Source organism: Eutrigla gurnardus (genome assembly GCF_963514095.1).
Source record: "Eutrigla gurnardus genome assembly, chromosome: 12".
Taxonomy (NCBI): domain Eukaryota; kingdom Metazoa; phylum Chordata; class Actinopteri; order Perciformes; family Triglidae; genus Eutrigla; species Eutrigla gurnardus.
In genome coordinates, this window is record NC_139926.1 from 28,091,148 (window position 1) to 28,108,743 (window position 17,596).

The window sequence follows — 17,596 nt, forward strand, 5'->3', positions numbered from 1 at the left end:
ATTTCATATGTACAACAGCCTGGATTTCTATTGTACCTATATAGCTTTCGTCACAATAATCAAGTAGCCTATGCACTGTACCAGGCCCGGAGTGGCTAATCGGGAGGACCGGGACAATTCCCGGTGGGCCGGTCTGACTTTTGGGCCGCGAGGGCCGGTGTTCAATTATTATTTTTATTTATTTTTGTGCCGGTGTTCAGTCATGACACTGAGTGGAGTGGGTATCACGTGTATGCGTCGCGGGGATTCCCGCAGGTAAATATACACAAGAACCCAGCCGAACTGTCGGGACTATCACCCTCAGAGCTGGCTGAAAAGCCCGCGGACATCGGTCAAACACCGGCCCGCCCAGGTCCACAAGAGTCCACACAGGCGGACTCTCCGTCGAACGCGAAACGCCAAGACGCGCCGCACGCAAACCAGCCGGGAAACAGACAGCTGAACACGGCCGAACAATGGGCACTTGTGCCCACAAGGCTGTGTGAAAATACACGGAATTACAAGGCTTTAGAGAACAGTGCGCTATTGTATGCTTAACATGTAAAGTTATAATTACATTATTTTAATATAATAGGTCGTGATCTAAAGTGGGCCGGTCTGAGGTATGAAACTCCAGGGCTGAAAATGAGTCCCACTCCGGCCCTGCACTGTACTTATGTAAACAAATATAAACGCCGTACTGCTCCGGCGTTTTTTTTTTTTTTTTTTCGTCCCAGCTCCGGCGTTTGTATTTCCCTGGAAACGCTCTCTTGCTCATTACTCGATTTATCCAGGCTCCAGCGCATTGCATTGTGGGAAACAGTAGGCAGAGTAGACTGGTCGGATGCATACTGGAAATATTCTCCGAATCAGTACGACATCCGGGAACTTTTCGCATACTGCAGATTTTGCATTTGTTTGCATACTGCATACTGCATACTACATTTTGGCCAAATCAGTACGTACTAGCAGTATAGTATGCGGTTTCGGATACAGCCTAATACTAATAATAAGTATTATTAGTATTATCTCATCATTCAATGTTTACTGACGTCTTAATCTCAACTATTTATTTCTGTATGTCTCCCCTCTCCCCTGTGTCCTTCATCCTGTCTCCCCTCCTGTCCTCCCCCTTGTCTCCCCTCTCCCTTGTCTCCCCCCTTCTCCCCCTCCTGTCCTCCCCCTTGTCCCCCTCTCCTTTCTCCCCTCCCCCCTGTCTCTCCCTCCCCCTTGTCTCCCCCTCCTGTCTCCCCTCCCCCCTGTCTCCCCCTCCCCCTTGTCTCCCCCTCCTGTCTCCCCTCTCCCCTGTGTCCCCCCGTCTCCCCACCTGTCTCCCCCACCTGTCTGCCCTCTCCCCTTATTCCCCCCCTGTCTCCTCCTCCTGTCTTCCCTCCTGTCCTCCCCCTTCCCTCTCCCCTGTGTCCCCCCCCCCCCCCCCATCTCCCCACCTGTCTCTCTCTCCTGTCCTCCCCCTTGTCTCCCCCTCCCCTCTCCCCTCCCGTCTCCCCTCCTGTCTTCCCCTCTGTGCCCCCCCTCCAGTCCAGGGAGACGGTCCTGTGTCTCTCGTCCTCTGAGTGTGTGTTACAACGGGAGGTGGAGGAGGGACGCAACGCTCTGGACAAGATGGCCGCCCTGAACTCATGTCTGGTGTCTGACAAGAGGGATCTGAACCAGCAGCTGCTGCAGGTACGCCGCTGTCTGTCAGGATGATGCCCGGCTCATCGGCTCCGGGGTATCACATGTGTGTGTGTGTGTGTGTGTTTGCAGCTGGAGTGTGAGCTCTCAGACAGCCAATCACAGCTGCAGGAAGCAAGGTCAGAGGTCAGATCTCTGCAGAGAGAGTTCAAAACCCTCAACCTGGACTACAGCCGGCTCAGGTGAGTTCGGTTTCCACAACACAATGTTTGTAACTGAATCCTTAATCCTGAATACAAACCTGGAATCCTAACTATAAACATTTAATCCTGATTATAATCATTAATCCTGATTATAAACATTAATCCTGATTATAATCATTAATCCTGATTATAAACATTAATCCTGATTAGAGTCCTTAATCCAGATTAGAATCATGTTTCCTGATTAGAAAAGTTAATCCTAATTAGAAACATTAATCCTGATTAGAAACGTAATCCTGATTGGAAACCTTAGTCCTGATTAGAAACAATAATCCTAAATTCAAATGTTAATCCTGATTAGAAACGTTAATCCTGATTAGAATCATGTTTCCTGATCAGAAACCTTAATCCTGATTAAAAATGCTAACCCTGATTATTAACGGTGTATCACAGTAATGATGTGTTGTTCAGAGCACAGAGGGAGGTGGAGGTCAACATCGTCCGTCAGCTGAGAGAGAAGGAGAAAATGATGGAGAAGGAGAGACAAGTGGTCTCTCTGGAAGAGGAGAGAGGGAGGGATGGACGTCAGCTGGAGGAGGTGAAAAAGAGGAACTGATGCGACAGTATCATACCTGTGTGATGTACCATATATGATGCGTGTGTGCTCCTCAGCTGTCCTCCCAGCATGCCTCAGTGTGCATGGAGCTGAAGGAGGCGCAGGAGCAGCTACAGCAGGGAGTGGAGGAGGTGAGGAGGAGAGAGAGGCAGCAGGAGGAGCAGCAGAGGGAGAACAAGAGGCTGCAGGAGGAGCAGGAGTGTCTGCAGAGACACAGGGAGCAGCTGGAGGAGGAGCTGCAGGAGCTCAGGTACTGAACTCACCTGAAAGTCTACATGTGAGCTGAACTCACCTGAGAGTCTCTCTCTCTCTCTGGTTCTCCAGGTGTCTGTCGGTGTCTCTCCACCAGCAGCTCAGTCAACAACAGAAGCAGCTGTCTCAGACGGAGGTCAACAGATGTCAGCAGCAAACTCTCATCCAGACTGTGCAGCAGGTCAAGGAGGCCCTCCAAGGTCAGTGTTATAGGAGAGACCAGATCCTACAGGGGCCCTCCAGGTTCAGGGTTTATAGGAGAGACCAGATCCTACAGAGGCCCTCCAGGGTCAGGGTTTATAGGAGAGACCAGATCCTACAGAGGCCCTCCAGGGTCAGTGTTATAGGAGAGACCAGATCCTACAGGGCCCCTTCAGGGTCAGTGTTTATAGGAGAGACCAGATCCTACAGAGGCCCTCCAGGGTCAGTGTTATAGGAGAGACCAGATCCTACAGGGCCCCTTCAGGGTCAGTGTTTATAGGAGAGACCAGATCCTACAGGGGCCCTCCAGGGTCAGTGTTATAGGAGAGACCAGATCCTACAGGGGCCCTCCAGGGTCAGTGTTATAGGAGAGACCAGATCCTACAGGGGCCCTCCAGGTTCAGGGTTTATAGGAGAGACCAGATCCTACAGGGGCCCTCCAGGGTCAGTGTTATAGGAGAGACCAGATCCTACAGAGGCCCTCCAGGGTCAGTGTTATAGGAGAGACCAGATCCTACAGAGGCCCTCCAGGGTCAGTGTTATAGGAGAGACCAGATCCTACAGGGGCCCTCCAAGGTCAGTGTTATAGGAGAGACCAGATCCTACAGGGCCCCTTCAGGGTCAGTGTTTATAGGAGAGACCAGATCCTACAGGGGCCCTCCAGGGTCAGTGTTATAGGAGAGACCAGATCCTACAGAGGCCCTCCAGGGTCAGTGTTATAGGAGAGACCAGATCCTACAGGGGCCCTCCAGGGTCAGGGTTTATAGGAGAGACCAGATCCTACAGGGGCCCTCCAGGGTCAGTGTTATAGGAGAGACCAGATCCTACAGAGGCCCTCCAGGGTCAGTGTTATAGGAGAGACCAGATCCTACAGAGGCCCTCCAGGGTCAGTGTTATAGGAGAGACCAGATCCTACAGGGGCCCTCCAAGGTCAATGTTATAGGAGAGACCAGATCCTACAGGGCCCCTTCAGGGTCAGTGTTTATAGGAGAGACCAGATCCTACAGGGGCCCTCCAGGGTCAGTGTTATAGGAGAGACCAGATCCTACAGAGGCCCTCCAGGGTCAGTGTTATAGGAGAGACCAGATCCTACAGGGGCCCTCCAGGGTCAGGGTTTATAGGAGAGACCAGATCCTACAGGGGCCCTCCAGGGTCAGTGTTATAGGAGAGACCAGATCCTACAGAGGCCCTCCAGGGTCAGTGTTATAGGAGAGACCAGATCCTACAGAGGCCCTCCAGGGTCAGTGTTATAGGAGAGACCAGATCCTACAGAGGCCCTCCAGGGTCAGTGTTATAGGAGAGACCAGATCCTACAGGGGCCCTCCAAGGTCAGTGTTATAGGAGAGACCAGATCCTACAGAGGCCCTCCAGGGTCAGTGTTATAGGAGAGACCAGATCCTACAGGGGCCCTCCAGGGTCAGTGTTATAGGAGAGACCAGATCCTACAGAGGCCCTCCAGGGTCAGTGTTATAGGAGAGACCAGATCCTACAGAGGCCCTCCAGGGTCAGTGTTATAGGAGAGACCAGATCCTACAGGGCCCCTTCAGGGTCAGTGTTTATAGGAGAGACCAGATCCTACAGGGGCCCTCCAGGGTCAGTGTTATAGGAGAGACCAGATCCTACAGGGGCCCTCCAGGGTCAGGGTTTATAGGAGAGACCAGATCCTACAGGGGCCCTCCAGGGTCAGTGTTATAGGAGAGACCAGATCCTACAGAGGCCCTCCAGGGTCAGTGTTATAGGAGAGACCAGATCCTATAGAGGCCCTCCAGGGTCAGGGTTTATAGGAGAGACCAGATCCTACAGAGGCCCTCCAGGGTCAGGGTTTATAGGAGAGACCAGATCCTACAGGGGCCCTCCAGGGTCAGGGTTTATAGGAGAGACCAGATCCTACAGGGGCCCTCCAGGGTCAGTGTTATAGGAGAGACCAGATCCTACAGGGGCCCTCCAGGGTCAGTGTTATAGGAGAGACCAGATCCTACAGGGGCCCTCCAGGGTCAGTGTTATAGGAGAGACCAGATCCTACAGGGGCCCTCCAGGGTCAGGGTTTATAGGAGAGACCAGATCCTACAGAGGCCCTCCAGGGTCAGGGTTTATAGCAGAGACCAGATCCTACAGGGGCCCTCCAGGGTCAGGGTTTATAGGAGAGACCAGATCCTACAGGGGCCCTCCAGGGTCAGGGTTTATAGGAGAGACCAGATCCTACAGGGGCCCTCCAGGGTCAGTGTTTATAGGAGAGACCAGATCCTACAGGGGCCCTCCAGGTTCAGGGTTTATAGGAGAGACCAGATCCTACAGGGGCCCTCCAGGGTCAGGGTTTATAGGAGAGACCAGATCCTACAGAGGCCCTCCAGGGTCAGGGTTTATAGCAGAGACCAGATCCTACAGGGGCCCTCCAGGGTCAGGGTTTATAGGAGAGACCAGATCCTACAGGGGCCCTCCAGGGTCAGGGTTTATAGGAGAGACCAGATCCTACAGAGGCCCTCCAGGGTCAGTGTTTATAGGAGAGACCAGATCCTACAGAGGCCCTCCAGGGTAGGGGTTTATAGGAGAGACCAGATCCTACAGGGGCCCTCCAGGGTCAGGGTTTATAGGAGAGACCAGATCCTACTGGTAGTATCAGTTGTATTTATAGTAGTAGTATCAGTAGTATTTATAGTAGTAGTATCAGTTGTATTTATAGTAGTAGTATCAGTAGTATTTATAGTAGTAGTATCAGTAGTATTTATAGCAGTAGTAGTATCATTAGTATTCATAGTAGTAGTAGCAGTATTAGTAGTATTTATTGTAGTAGTACTATCAGTAGTATTTATTGCAGTAGCAGTATCAGAGGTATTTATACTAGTAGTATCAGTAGTATTAACAGCAGTTTTCCTGTGCTTTTATTGTGAAGGGGAGATCGAGTGTCTCAGAGGAGAGCTGGAGAGAGAGATGGCCGGGAGAAAAGACGAGCGGGAGGCGCTGAAGGAGGAAACGGAAAGGCTGAAGGAGGAGCTCCGGGAGAGGAGAAGGGAAGAGGAGGAGAGGGATTCATGGCAGAGAGAGAGGGAGGCGCTGAAGGAGGAAACAGAGAGGTTGACAGAGGAGGTGGAGGAGCTCCGGCGGAGGGAAGAGGAGGAGGAGGAGAGGGAGTCCTGGCAGAAAGAGAGGGAGATGCTGAGCGAGGAGCTCGGGACAAAGGACGGAGAGGTGGAGGCGCTGAGGAGGCGCATAGAGGGACTGATGGAGGAAGAGGGGGAGAGACAAAGGGAGGTGGAAAGGCTGAGGGAGGAGGTGACAGAGAGGGAAGCGTGTATCAGTAACATGATGGAGAAACTACAGCGGGCGGAGGGAAAGAAGGAGAGACTGGAGGAGGAGTTGAAGATGAAGGAGGTGAAGAGGGAGGAAGAGATGCAGGCGCTCAGTGACCGGATGGAGAGATTAGAAAAAGAGAAGGAGGAGAGGGAAGAGGTGATGGAGAGACTGAGGAGCGAAGCAGAGGAGGTGAAAATATGGAGGGTGCAGGAGTTGGAGGATTTCAACAGACTGAGAAAAGAAACCTCTGAACTAGAGGAGGAGAGAAGAGAGAAGGAGAGACTACAAGAGAAAGAGGAGGAGGAGATGGGGCAGCATGAGGAGGTGGACCGACTCAGGGGCGAAGTGAGGAGGGCAGAGGAGGAGGTGAAGAAGCTAATGGAGATGGTGGGGGAGGTGGAGCTGCTGAGGGTGAGGCTGAATGTGGCCAAGGAGGAGTGTGAGGAGATGAAGGAGGAGGTGGAGCGGAAGGAGTGCAGCCTGGAGCGACAGATGAGCGCCGTGAGGGAAAGGGAGGAGGAGTTGGAGGAGCTGAAGGAGCACCTGAGGCTGGCAAAGGAGCAGCTGGAGGAGGTAGGAGGGAAGCATCAGGAGGCGAGTGACAAACTGCAGCAGAAGGAGGTGAAGGAGATGCAGCTTGAGCTGCTGCTGAAAGAAACCCGGGCGCTCCTGGAGAACGAGAGGAGGGAGAGAGGAGAAAACGATGTCAGAGTCTCCTCCCTGGCCAGGGAGCTGCAGGCGGCCCGGGCCGAAAGCGAAGGAGCAAGGAGGACAGCCAGAGAGAGGGAGGAGTCCCACGACAGGCTGGAGGAGGAGTTGAAGGAGTGTAGGGAGAAGGTTGACAAGAGTGCGAGGGAGGTGGTGAAGCTTCATCAGAACCTGAAGGAGCGAGATGAGGAGGTGGAGCACCTGACAGTCGCACTGGAAGAGAGAGAGGAGGAGAATGGCAGAGAGGGGGAAGCACTGAGAAGAACAGAGGCAGAAAGGAGGAGAAGGCTGGACAACAAGCTGATGGAGGTGGAAGAGGAGAAGAGAAGGCTGGGGGAGAAAGTGAGACAGTTGGAGGAGGAGTTGGAGGAAGAAAGGGAGGCACTGAGGAGAGCCGGAGAGCAGGGGAGGAGGTTGGAGGACAGATTTGAAGATGTGAGGAGGGAGCAAAGAGAGGAGTTGAGGAGGACTGAGGAGGAGAAGAGGAAGCTGGAAAACAAACTGAAAGACATGGAGGAGGGAAGGATGGGAGATGAGGAGGTGCTAAGAAAGGTGAGGGAGGAGAAGATGAGGCTTGAGGATGAACTCAGGGAGGTGAAAGGGGAGCAAGGGAGATTGTTGGATGCTGAGAGAGGTCAGCACCTCCTGGTGGAAGAGAGAGGGAGGTCCAGAATGAGAGAGTTGGAGGAGGAGAAGGCGGGACTGTTGCTGGAGCTGAGGAGGAGGGAGAGGGAGGTGACGACTCTCAGGCAGGAGGTGCAGAGTGAGAGGGATAAGGACCAGGAGGAACTGAGAAGGACTGAGAAGGAGCTGACTGCTCTCAGAGAGGAGGTGAAAAGAGAGCAAAGGGAGATGGAGGCCCAGGAGGAGCTGAGGAGGACCAGGAGTGAGTGGGAGGTGTCTGCACTTAAAGAGGAGGTACAAAAGGAACAAAGGGAGAAGATGGAGGCACAGGAGGAGCTGAAGAATAGGACAACATATGTGACATCTCTCAGAGAGGAGGTGCAGAAGGAGCAGGTACAAGATACACTGATAAGGACAGAGAAGGAGGTAAAGGCTCTCAGAGAGGAGGTGCAGGAGGAGAAAAACCACGTACAAGAGACCTTAATGAGGACAGAGAAGGAGGTGACGGCTCTCAGAGAGGAGGTGCAGAAGGAGAAGGTACAAGAGACATTGATGAGGGCAGAGAAGGAGGCGATGGCCCTCAAAGAGAAGGAGCAGAACGCGAAGGAGCAGGTACAAGAGATGCTGATGAGGACAGAGAAGGAGGTGACATCTCTCAGAAAGGAGGTGCAGAAGAAGGAGCAGATACAAGACACCTTAATGAGAACAGAAAAGGAGGTAAATGCCCTCAGAGAGGAGGTGCAGAAGGAGCAGGAGGAGAAGAACCAGATAAAAGAGACGTTGATGAGGACAGAGAAGGAGCTGACTGCTCTCAGAGAGGAGGTGCAAGAGGAGAAGAACCAGTTACAAGAGACCTTAATGAGGACAGAGAAGGAGGTGACGGCTCTCAGAGAGGAGGTGCAGAAGGAGAAGGTACAAGAGACATTGATGAGGGCAGAGAAGGAGGCGATGGCCCTCAAAGAGAAGGTGCAGAAGGATCAGAATGCGAAGGAGCAGGTACAAGAGATGCTGATGAGGACAGAGAAGGAGGTGACATCTCTCAGAAAGGAGGTGCAGAAGAAGAAGGAGCAGATACAAGACACCTTAATGAGATCAGAAAAGGAGGTAAATGCTCTCAGAGAGGAGGTGCAGAAGGAGCAGGAGGGGAAGAATCAGATACAAGAGACGTTGATGAGGACAGAGAAGGAGCTGACTGCTCTCAGAGAGGAGGTGCAAGAGGAAAAGAACCAGTTACAAGAGACCTTAATGAGGACAGAGAAGGAGGTGACATCTCTCAGAGAGGAGGTGCAGAAGAAGAAGGAGCAGATACAAGACACCTTAATGAGATCAGAAAAGGAGGTAAATGCCCTCAGAGAGGAGGTGCAGAAGGAGCAGGGGGAGAAGAACCAGATACAAGAGACGTTGATGAGGACAGAGAAGGAGCTGACTGCTGTCAGAGAGGAGGTGCAAGAGGAGAAGAACCAGTTACAAGAGACCTTAATGAGGACAGAGAAGGAGGTGAAGGCTCTCAGAATCGAGGTGGTGAGGGATAAGGCCCATGAAGAACTGAGAAGGACTGAGAAGGAGCTGACTGCTCTCAGAGAGGAGGCGAAAAGGGACCAAAGGGAGAAGGAGGCCCAGGAGGAGCTGAGGAGGACCAGGAGTGAGTCGGAGGTGTCTGCACTTAAAGAGGAGTTACAAAAGGAACAAACGGAGAAAATGGAGGCACAGGAGGAGCTGCTAAAAAGGACAAAATATATGACATCTCTCAGAGAGGAGGTGCAGAAGGAAAAGGAGCAGGTACAAGAGACATTGATGAGGGCAGAGAAGGAGGTGATGGCCCTCAGAGAGGAGGTGCAGAAGGAGCAGAAGGAGAAGAACCAGGTACAAGAGATGTTGATGAGGACAGAGAAGGAGGTGATGACCCTCAGAGAGGAGTTGCAAGAGGAGAAGAACCAGGTACAAGAGATGTTGATGAGGACAGAGGAGGTGGTGACCCTCAGAGAGGAGTTGCAAGAGGAGAAGAACCAGGTACAACAGATATTGATGAGGACAGAGAAGGAGGCGAAGGCTCTCAGAAAGCAGGTGGTGAGGGATAAGGCCCAGGAGGAACTGAGAAGGACTGAGAAGGAGCTGACTGCTCTCAGAGAGGAGGTGAAAAGGGAGCAAAGGGAGACGGAGGCCCAGGAGGAGCTGAGGAGGACCAGGAGTGAGTGGGAGGTGTCTGCACTAAAAGAGGAGGTACAAAAGGAACAAAGGGAGAAGATGGAGGCACGGGAGGAGCTGATGAAGAGGACAAAAGATATGACATCTCTCAGAGAGGAGGTGCAGAAGGAAAAGGAGCAGGTACAAGAGACCTTAATGAGGACAGAGCTGACTGCTCTCAGAGAGGAGGTGCAAGAGGAGAAGAACCAGTTACAAGAGACCTTAATGAGGACAGAGAAGGAGGTGATGGCCCTCAGAGAGGAGGTGCAGAAGGAGAAGGAGCAGGTACAAGAGACATTGATGAGGGCAGAGAAGGAGGCAATGGCCCTCAGAGAGGAGGTGCAGAAGGAGCAGAAGGCGAAGGAGCAGGTACAAGAGATGCTGATTAGGACAGAGAAGGAGGTGATGACCCTCAGAGAGAAGGTGCAGAGGAGGACGGAGGAGGCCCAGGAAGAGCTGAGAGGAATGCAGCAGAGCGTTGAGGTGGTGAAACTGAGCTCCCTGGAAGAGGAGGAGCAGAGCTTCGGAGAGGAGAACCTGCATACAGTTGTGGAGGAGCTGACAGCCAGAGCCAAGGCCCTGGAGAGGAGGGAGTTGATGGAGGAGCTGAAGGAGGCCCAACACGTGAAGGAGAAGGCAAAGGAGAGGTGGAAGAGCAGAGTGGAACAGATGGAAGAGGAGCAGAAGGTGAAGCTGAAAGCTCTGTCAAATCAAATCCAGACACTAAGGGAGAGAGAGGAGGAGTGGAGGTCAAGGGTGGAGGAGGCGAGGGGGGAAGCAGAGGAGGTGAGGAGGGAGGCGGAGTTGAGCCACACTGAGCTGAGCCGGGTCAGAGCCATGGTGGCCATGTTGGAGGGGCAGAAAACCCAGAGAGAGGAGATGGATGGACGGAGGAGGACACACCAAGATACAGGTGACAAGGAGAGAGGAGGAGCAGCAGGAGGAGAGGTGAGGTGCTTTCTAGGGTTAGGTTGTCGAGTCTTGATGGAAAAGTCATGACATTTACATGTTTCACTGTTTATTCTTCCTGAGGACCAGGGGGAGGAGCAGCAGGAGGAGGAGCAGCAGGAGGGGCAGATGTCTCTGCTACAGGACAAAGAGGAGATCGGGAGGCTGCTGAGGCAAAGAAAAGCTGAGGTAACAGTTTAATAATAGAGCCGCTTCCTTTACTGCAGTAGAAGTACGACTCAAATCAAAGTTTACTGATAAAAGTACAATCAAGATGCTGAAAAGAGTAGAGTAGGTCTTTATTGCATGGGGGACGACATCGACGAAACACAGTTCTTATAACAGAACTGAGTCCTTTAACTGCTGGTCCACTTTTTGGTCCACATTAAGGGGGCTGGGTTTGGTCCGTTCAAAGAGGACTACATGTGAAAACACCCTGAGACCAGGTTTGACTAAGGTCGGCTGACTCAGTGCTGTGGTGGAGACCAAAACCAGATGAACAAGTGTACCCCTGAAATCCAGAAAATCATTTAGTTAAACTAGCTTCTCAAGATTTTACTTCAAAAGGAAATTATTTAGTATTAAATTATCTGGTTTCCCAGTGATTTAGTAGTATAGGATCTAGTTTCCCAGTGATTTAGTAGTAAATGATCTGGTTTCCCAGTGGTTTAGTAGTAAAGGATCTGGTTTCCCAGTGGTTTAGTAGTAAAGGATCTGGTTTCCCAGTGGTTACGTTGTAAAGGATCTGGTTTCCCAGTGGTTTAGTAGTAAATGATCTAGTTTCCCAGTGATTTAGTAGTAAATGATCTAGTTTCCCAGTGATTTAGTAGTATAGGATCTGGTTTCCCAGTGGTTTAGTAGTAAAGGATCTGGTTTCCCAGTGGTTTAGTAGTAAAGGATCTGGTTTCCCAGTGGTTAAGTTGTAAAGGATCCAGCTTTCCGAGTGATTTAGTAGTAAAGGATCTGATTTCCCAGTGGTTTAGTAGTAAAGGATCCAGCTTTCCCAGTGGTTTAGTAGTGGTTTAGTAGTAAAGTATCCAGCTTTCCCAGTGGTTTAGTAGTAAAGGATCTGGTTTCCCAGTGGTTTAGTAGTGGTTTAGTAGTAAAGGATCTGGTTTCCCAGTGGTTTAGTAGTAAAGGATCTGGTTTCCCAGTGGTTTAGTAGTAAAGGATCCAGCTTTCCCAGTGGTTTAGTAGTAAATGATCTGGTTTCCCAGTGGTTTAGTAGTAAAGGATCCAGCTTTCCCAGTGGTTTAGTAGTAAATTATCTGGTTTCCCAGTGGTTTAGTAGTAAAGGATCTGGTTTCCCAGTGGTTTAGTAGTAAAGGATCTGGTTTCCCAGTGATTTAGTAGTAAAGGATCTGGTTTCTCAGTGGTTTAGTAGTAAAGGATCTGGTTTCCCAGTGGTTTAGTAGTAAAGGATCCAGCTTTCCCAGTGGTTTAGTAGTAAATGATCTGGTTTCCCAGTGGTTTAGTAGTGGTTTAGTAGTAAAGGATCTGGTTTCCCAGTGATTTAGTAGTAAAGGATCTGGTTTCCCAGTGGTTTAGTAGTAAAGGATCCGGTTTCCCAGTGGTTTAGTAGTAAAGGATCTGGTTTCCCAGTGGTTTAGTAGTAAAGGATCTGGTTTCCCAGTGGTTTAGTAGTAAAGGATCTGGTTTCCCAGTGGTTTAGTAGTAAAGGATCCGGTTTCCCAGTGGTTTAGTAGTAAAGGATCCGGTTTCCCAGTGGTTTAGTAGTAAAGGATCTGGGCCCTCATTTATAAAGCTTGCGTACGCACAAAACGGGGCTGGAAACGTGCGTACGCCACTTTCCACGCAAATGTTGTGATCTATAAAAACCAAACTTGACGGGAAAGTGTGCGTACCCGTAAGCAAACTGAGGCATGCGTACCGGTACGCACATTCTGGAGACTGGAAGGGAACCAGCAGTAAACGTGAGAAGAACTATATATTTTTGATGACTCGCACACATTTAATTACACTCCATATCATACGTTAGATCTGCGTTATCATGATGAACTCCAGCAATGTTTTTGACGCTTTTAATGAGTGATCGTTTTTTTCATATTAACTCCTTCTTTTAAAATCTGACTTGTATCTCAAATCAAAATCATTTTGAAATATTGAATCAGCGCTGTCACCGCAGGAGGAGGAGACGGCCCAATTGCATGTAATACCTTCCATTAGATCACTGCAGAACACAGCGGGAATAACTAAATATTCTCCTTATTTATGTGCATATATCATCAACGCACATACATACAGCCATTAAGCCATCGTATAATTGTTACACTTATCCTCGTTTTTAAACCACCAGAGCGCAGAGGAAATGCGCTATAATGAGTGGCACGCTCGTGCGCGCTCAGTCGTGGAGCGTGGAGAGCGCAACTTTACCGAACTTCAGGAGGCAGACTCTACCACCCGGCAAAGGTGGTAGAGTCCCCAGCATGATGAGCCTCGGCCCCCTGCCCGACTGGAGGGGTACCCTCAGGGCGCAAGAATCCGTGAGGATGTCATGCTGCGTTTGTAAGATAAGGAAGACAACAATCAATGTTCATTGTAAACGTATTATTTTATTAATCACAGTGCGCGTTTGCCGTAGCTCATCTGCAACGTTGTTGATGGCGGTGATTGTGTCTCGCTGAAGTTGCAGGACAGCATCAGTGAGCACCCGACCGCTTTATGTGCCATGCGTCCGGGGTGCGCTGCTGCTTTGCGCCGGACCCGGACGCTGTGCCGAGGGCCCGTCACCTTCACCCTCCTCACGTCACCCTCCTCACCGTCACCCTCCTCTGAGCCCAACGCTGCAGACTCTGGAAGGACAGAAACGATTTAACGTTTTGTTTTATATACAATAAAAGTTTAAAATCTGTTCACCCTTATACCTCTGGTCTCAGTCGCGTCTGTTTCTCCCTCCTTTTCGGACACAATCCATGTCAAAGTCACATCAAAATCAAACTTCCTCAAATACTCTAGCAATACATTAAATCCATGTTAGGAGCGGAAAGATGTCATTTACCTTCAGATCACCGTCCGCTCCGTCCAGCTGACGCCGTTGACTGCAGCAGCAATGTGTTGCCACTCGCACTGCGTCTTTTTATTCGTGATCCCGCTGCTGTGACCACTAAATTAAATTATTGTCCGTGCCTCCACCTCCCCAACAAGTGTCTCTTTCTCCGTTTCTGAAAAGTTAAGTTTCTTCGCTTTTTTCCTGACCTGTCGCCGTGATTCACCACACGGAAACGATGTATGCCGGCTCATTAACATAGTAAAATGTGGGCGTGTACAGGGCGGGACTCAGGTACGCACACTTGTAGGTGATCCTGTGATTTATAAAGGGAACATTGCGTACAGCTTGCATGCGCACAGTTTTATAAATCAGATTTTTTTTTGGCGCACGCAAACTTTGGCTTTTTGGCGTACGTACACTTTTAGTAAGGATCCTACGCACAGTTTTATAAATGAGGGCCCTGGTTTCCCAGTGGTTTAGTAGTATAGGATCTGGTTTCCCAGTGGTTTAGTAGTATAGGATCTGGTTTCCCAGTGGTTTAGTAGTAAAGGATCTGGTTTCCCAGTGGTTTAGTAGTAAAGGATCTGGTTTCCCAGTGGTTTAGTAGTAAAGGATCCAGCTTTCCCAGTGGTTTAGTAGTGGGTATGGTTTCCTAGCAGCACTTTTCAATGGGAAAGAAGGTGGGGCAGTACTTTATTACAGTAGAAATACTAGTACCACCATGTAAAAATACTGTGAAAGTAAAAAGTACTAATATCTCACAGTAAATACACTAATACTACAATGTACAAATACCGTTGCAGTAAAAGTTCTAGTACCACACTCTAGTTACAGGTAAAGTACTAATACCACAGTATTAAGAAAATACCCTGTTTGAGTAAAAGTACTAATATCTCACAGTAAAAGTACTAAAGTGGCATTCATTTATTTTCATTTCTAAATACTCTATTTTCATGATGACTTTTTAATAATTGATATTTCTGTTCATGCAGCTGATGTTGATGATGATGATGTGGATGATGTTGATATTGTTGTTGATGATGTTGTTGATGTTGTTGTTGTTGATGATGATGATGATGATGATGATGATGATGATGATGTTGTTGATATTGTTGTTGATGTTTATATTGATTATGTTGTTGATGTTGATGATATTGTTGATGTTGATATTGTTGTTGTTGATGATGTTGTTGTTGTTGTGGTGATGGTGAAGGTGTACACTCTGACTCAGAGGACAGAGGAGCTGCAGAGAGACAGAGATCGTGTCAGATTGGCTCTGGAGCGAACTGAGGCAGCTATGATTGGCTACAGGAAGCGAGTCCACCAACAGGAGCAGAGCCTGGGGGCGGGGCCTAACCCAGACCAGGTCAGGATGTCTCTGATTGGCCGGTTAGTTTGTATGGTCAGTTTCACCCCAAGAAAAATGAAAGTGTGTGTGTGTAGGCTGTGGTGGACAGACTGGTGGTCCTCCAGCGTCTGGTGGCTGAACTGGAACTGGAACTGAAACAAGTGAAGAAGAAGAACTCTGATCTGGAAGATCAGAAAGAAAGACGGAAGAGAGACAGAGACACACTGAGACACACACTGAGACAGGTACACACACACACATTAAAACACACTCATACAGGTACACACAGACACACATTGAGACAGGTGTTCTTATTGTTTGTGTGTATCAGGTGGAGGCAGAACGTTCGAGGTTCAAGCAGCAGCTGACTGACAGCAGCAGATCTCAGGTTAGACACACACAGGTGTGCGTGTGTGTGTGTGTGTGTGTGTGTGTGTGTGTGTGTGTGTAAAGCTGTTGTGTTTGTTCAGGACCCTGCTGACACCAAAGAAGAAGAAGAACGCCTGAGGAGCAGAGTAAGGGAGCTGGAGGACCAGGTGAGACTAGCACAGATGAAGAGGCTCAGGGGCCCGTTCCAGAAAGCAGATTCAACAAACTCTGAACCTAACCCTGAACTCTGAGTCAACCAACTCTAAGATGGGCAACTCTGAGTTTTCGGTTCCAGAACAGCAGTTCTGAGTTAGTTCAATCAACTCTGAGTATGACAATCGTGAGTTACAAGCGTGCCTGCCAACAAAGTCGACAAAGCCTTAGAAAGCGGAGCAATGTAACTGGAGCAAAGTAGAAACAGTTGGCGTGGCAGACATTTACGGCCCGACTTAATGTGTATAACTGAATGAAACAGTTGATTGGTCTAAAGGTGATAAGTCTTTATTTTCAGCCATGCAGAGCGACACTGTGGTGTAACGGTTAGCAACGCTGCCTACGGTGCAGGCGACAGGGGTTTGACTCCGTAGATCTCAAAGTGATGAACAAATAGTCATTGTCATGTAGGTGTAATCCCCCAGGCACAAAAAGAAACTGGCTTCAGCTGAAAATTATAAAAATATAGCATAAAAATATTGCACAAATACGTAGACTAAGGCATATGATTTTAATCATATTTCACAGATTAAACTGTAAATATAAGCGGCTATTTCAATAAAGAAATGTCCTTTTTCAGAAAACTCCCGTTCGCAAAAATATCTAAAGAGCTCTGCAAAGAATCTGCATTATGTCCACGATATGAAATGTCGAAAATGTCGGAGAATATTGTTTAGATATGTGATTGGTAGGAAAAACGGTAATAGTAATCAAAATCCTCTCCCGATGTAAAGCTGTTAGAATCACTTTTATTTCTGTATCGATTAGGTTGACGAGGAAAGGACGGCACATTTTTTTCAGAGTTGGTTCAGATTCCAGAAAAAGGCGGAGACATGTAGGAGAAACTCAGGGTATGTTGAAGCAAACCTGCCAGCAAGCAGGTTAGGTTCACAGAGTCAGTTACTATGGTAACTGACCTAAAGGTTGAGTTACCTCTCTTTCTGGAACCGAAAACTCAGAGTATCCCTCTTCTCAGGGTTAACAAACTCAGAGTTTCAGGAAAACCTACTTTCTGGAAGGTGCCCCAGGTGTTTTCTTTGTCAGGTGGGTGCTGATGATGTCACCGTGTCTCCTTCCATTAGGTGAGTCAGCTCTGCCTCTCATTGGCTGCTGATCAGCAGCAGAGGGCAGAGTTTATTCAGGAGTCCTCCAGAAACAGCCAATGGCTGCTCTCTCTGAGACATGACCTCACCGATTCGCTAGCCACCGTCACGCAACGTCCAATCCCGTCTGTCCTGGAGTCTGAGACACAGCGATTGGACCGCAGCCTGAGAGAGGAGGAACTTAGAATGTCCCTCAGCCAATTGTAAAGACCCTTCACTGAAGCTTCAGGTTTTCTTCGGTCTGGACCAAATGAACTGTAGTGTTGATGCGGTGTTAATCTCCAGAGGGACCCTGAATGTCACATCTGAACTCAGACATCTTTGCTCTCATATTTTTAAACTTCCTCAGAGTTTATAGACTTATAGAAAGTGATTTGTAAGTTTACAAAACGACAGGGCACAAGTTAATTTATAATGAAGCAGGTTTGGAAATGAAACTACTGATGTGACAGTCATTGATTGCTTATTTTAGTTATGAGTTATTTATTGTTTTCTATTTATATTCTGTTTCGATAGTTTTCCCATGACCCTCCGGTCTGAATCGAGTCAGGTTCATGTCAAGGTCAGAGGTCATCTGTGTGATTTGTATAAAACTCAATAAAATGTTTTCAACATGCAGGCTGTTGTTACTGCTCACACCAAAGAAATTACAGCGGAGGGGGGGGGGAGTGGGGTTTAGCTCAGGAGGTAGAGCGGGTTGGCTGGCAACCGCAAGATTGCCGGTTCCATCCCCGGCTCCTCTTAGCTGAGTGCCTGGTGTCCCTGAGCAAGACGCCTCACCCTAATTGCTCCTGACGAGCTGGCTGTCGCCCTGCGTGGTTGACTCCGCCGTCGGTGTGTGTGAATGTGTGTGTGAATGGGTGAATGTCAGTCATTGTTGTAAAGCGCTTTGGATAAAAGTGCTATATAAAT

At 49.2% G+C, this 17,596-nt stretch overlaps 1 protein-coding gene across 25 annotated transcripts in view; it reads left to right on the forward strand.

The window, feature by feature from the left end:
* The window catches only part of LOC311021869 (uncharacterized protein), a 26,756-nt gene extending 9,456 nt beyond the window's left edge, over window positions 1-17,300 (forward strand). For 4 of the 25 annotated variants that reach the window (XM_084022714.1, XM_084022733.1, XM_084022734.1 and 1 more), the window contains 13 exons: window positions 1,519-1,665; window positions 1,747-1,856; window positions 2,289-2,415; window positions 2,490-2,683; window positions 2,758-2,885; window positions 5,777-9,834; window positions 9,904-10,641; window positions 10,726-10,830; window positions 14,865-15,017; window positions 15,095-15,244; window positions 15,331-15,387; window positions 15,470-15,535; window positions 16,664-17,300. In XM_084022714.1, coding sequence (XP_083878840.1) covers window positions 1,519-1,665; window positions 1,747-1,856; window positions 2,289-2,415; window positions 2,490-2,683; window positions 2,758-2,885; window positions 5,777-9,834; window positions 9,904-10,641; window positions 10,726-10,830; window positions 14,865-15,017; window positions 15,095-15,244; window positions 15,331-15,387; window positions 15,470-15,535; window positions 16,664-16,891 — 6,261 coding nt within the window. In that variant the 3' untranslated portion in view covers window positions 16,892-17,300. Of the gene's footprint in view, window positions 1-1,518; window positions 1,666-1,746; window positions 1,857-2,288; window positions 2,416-2,489; window positions 2,684-2,757; window positions 2,886-5,776; window positions 9,835-9,861; window positions 10,647-10,725; window positions 10,831-14,864; window positions 15,018-15,094; window positions 15,245-15,330; window positions 15,388-15,469; window positions 15,536-16,663 lie in introns of those variants that run through there. The other 21 variants (XM_084022735.1, XM_084022716.1, XM_084022720.1 and 18 more) reach the window with 21 other exon arrangements.
* Window positions 17,301-17,596: the final 296 nt, after the last annotated feature.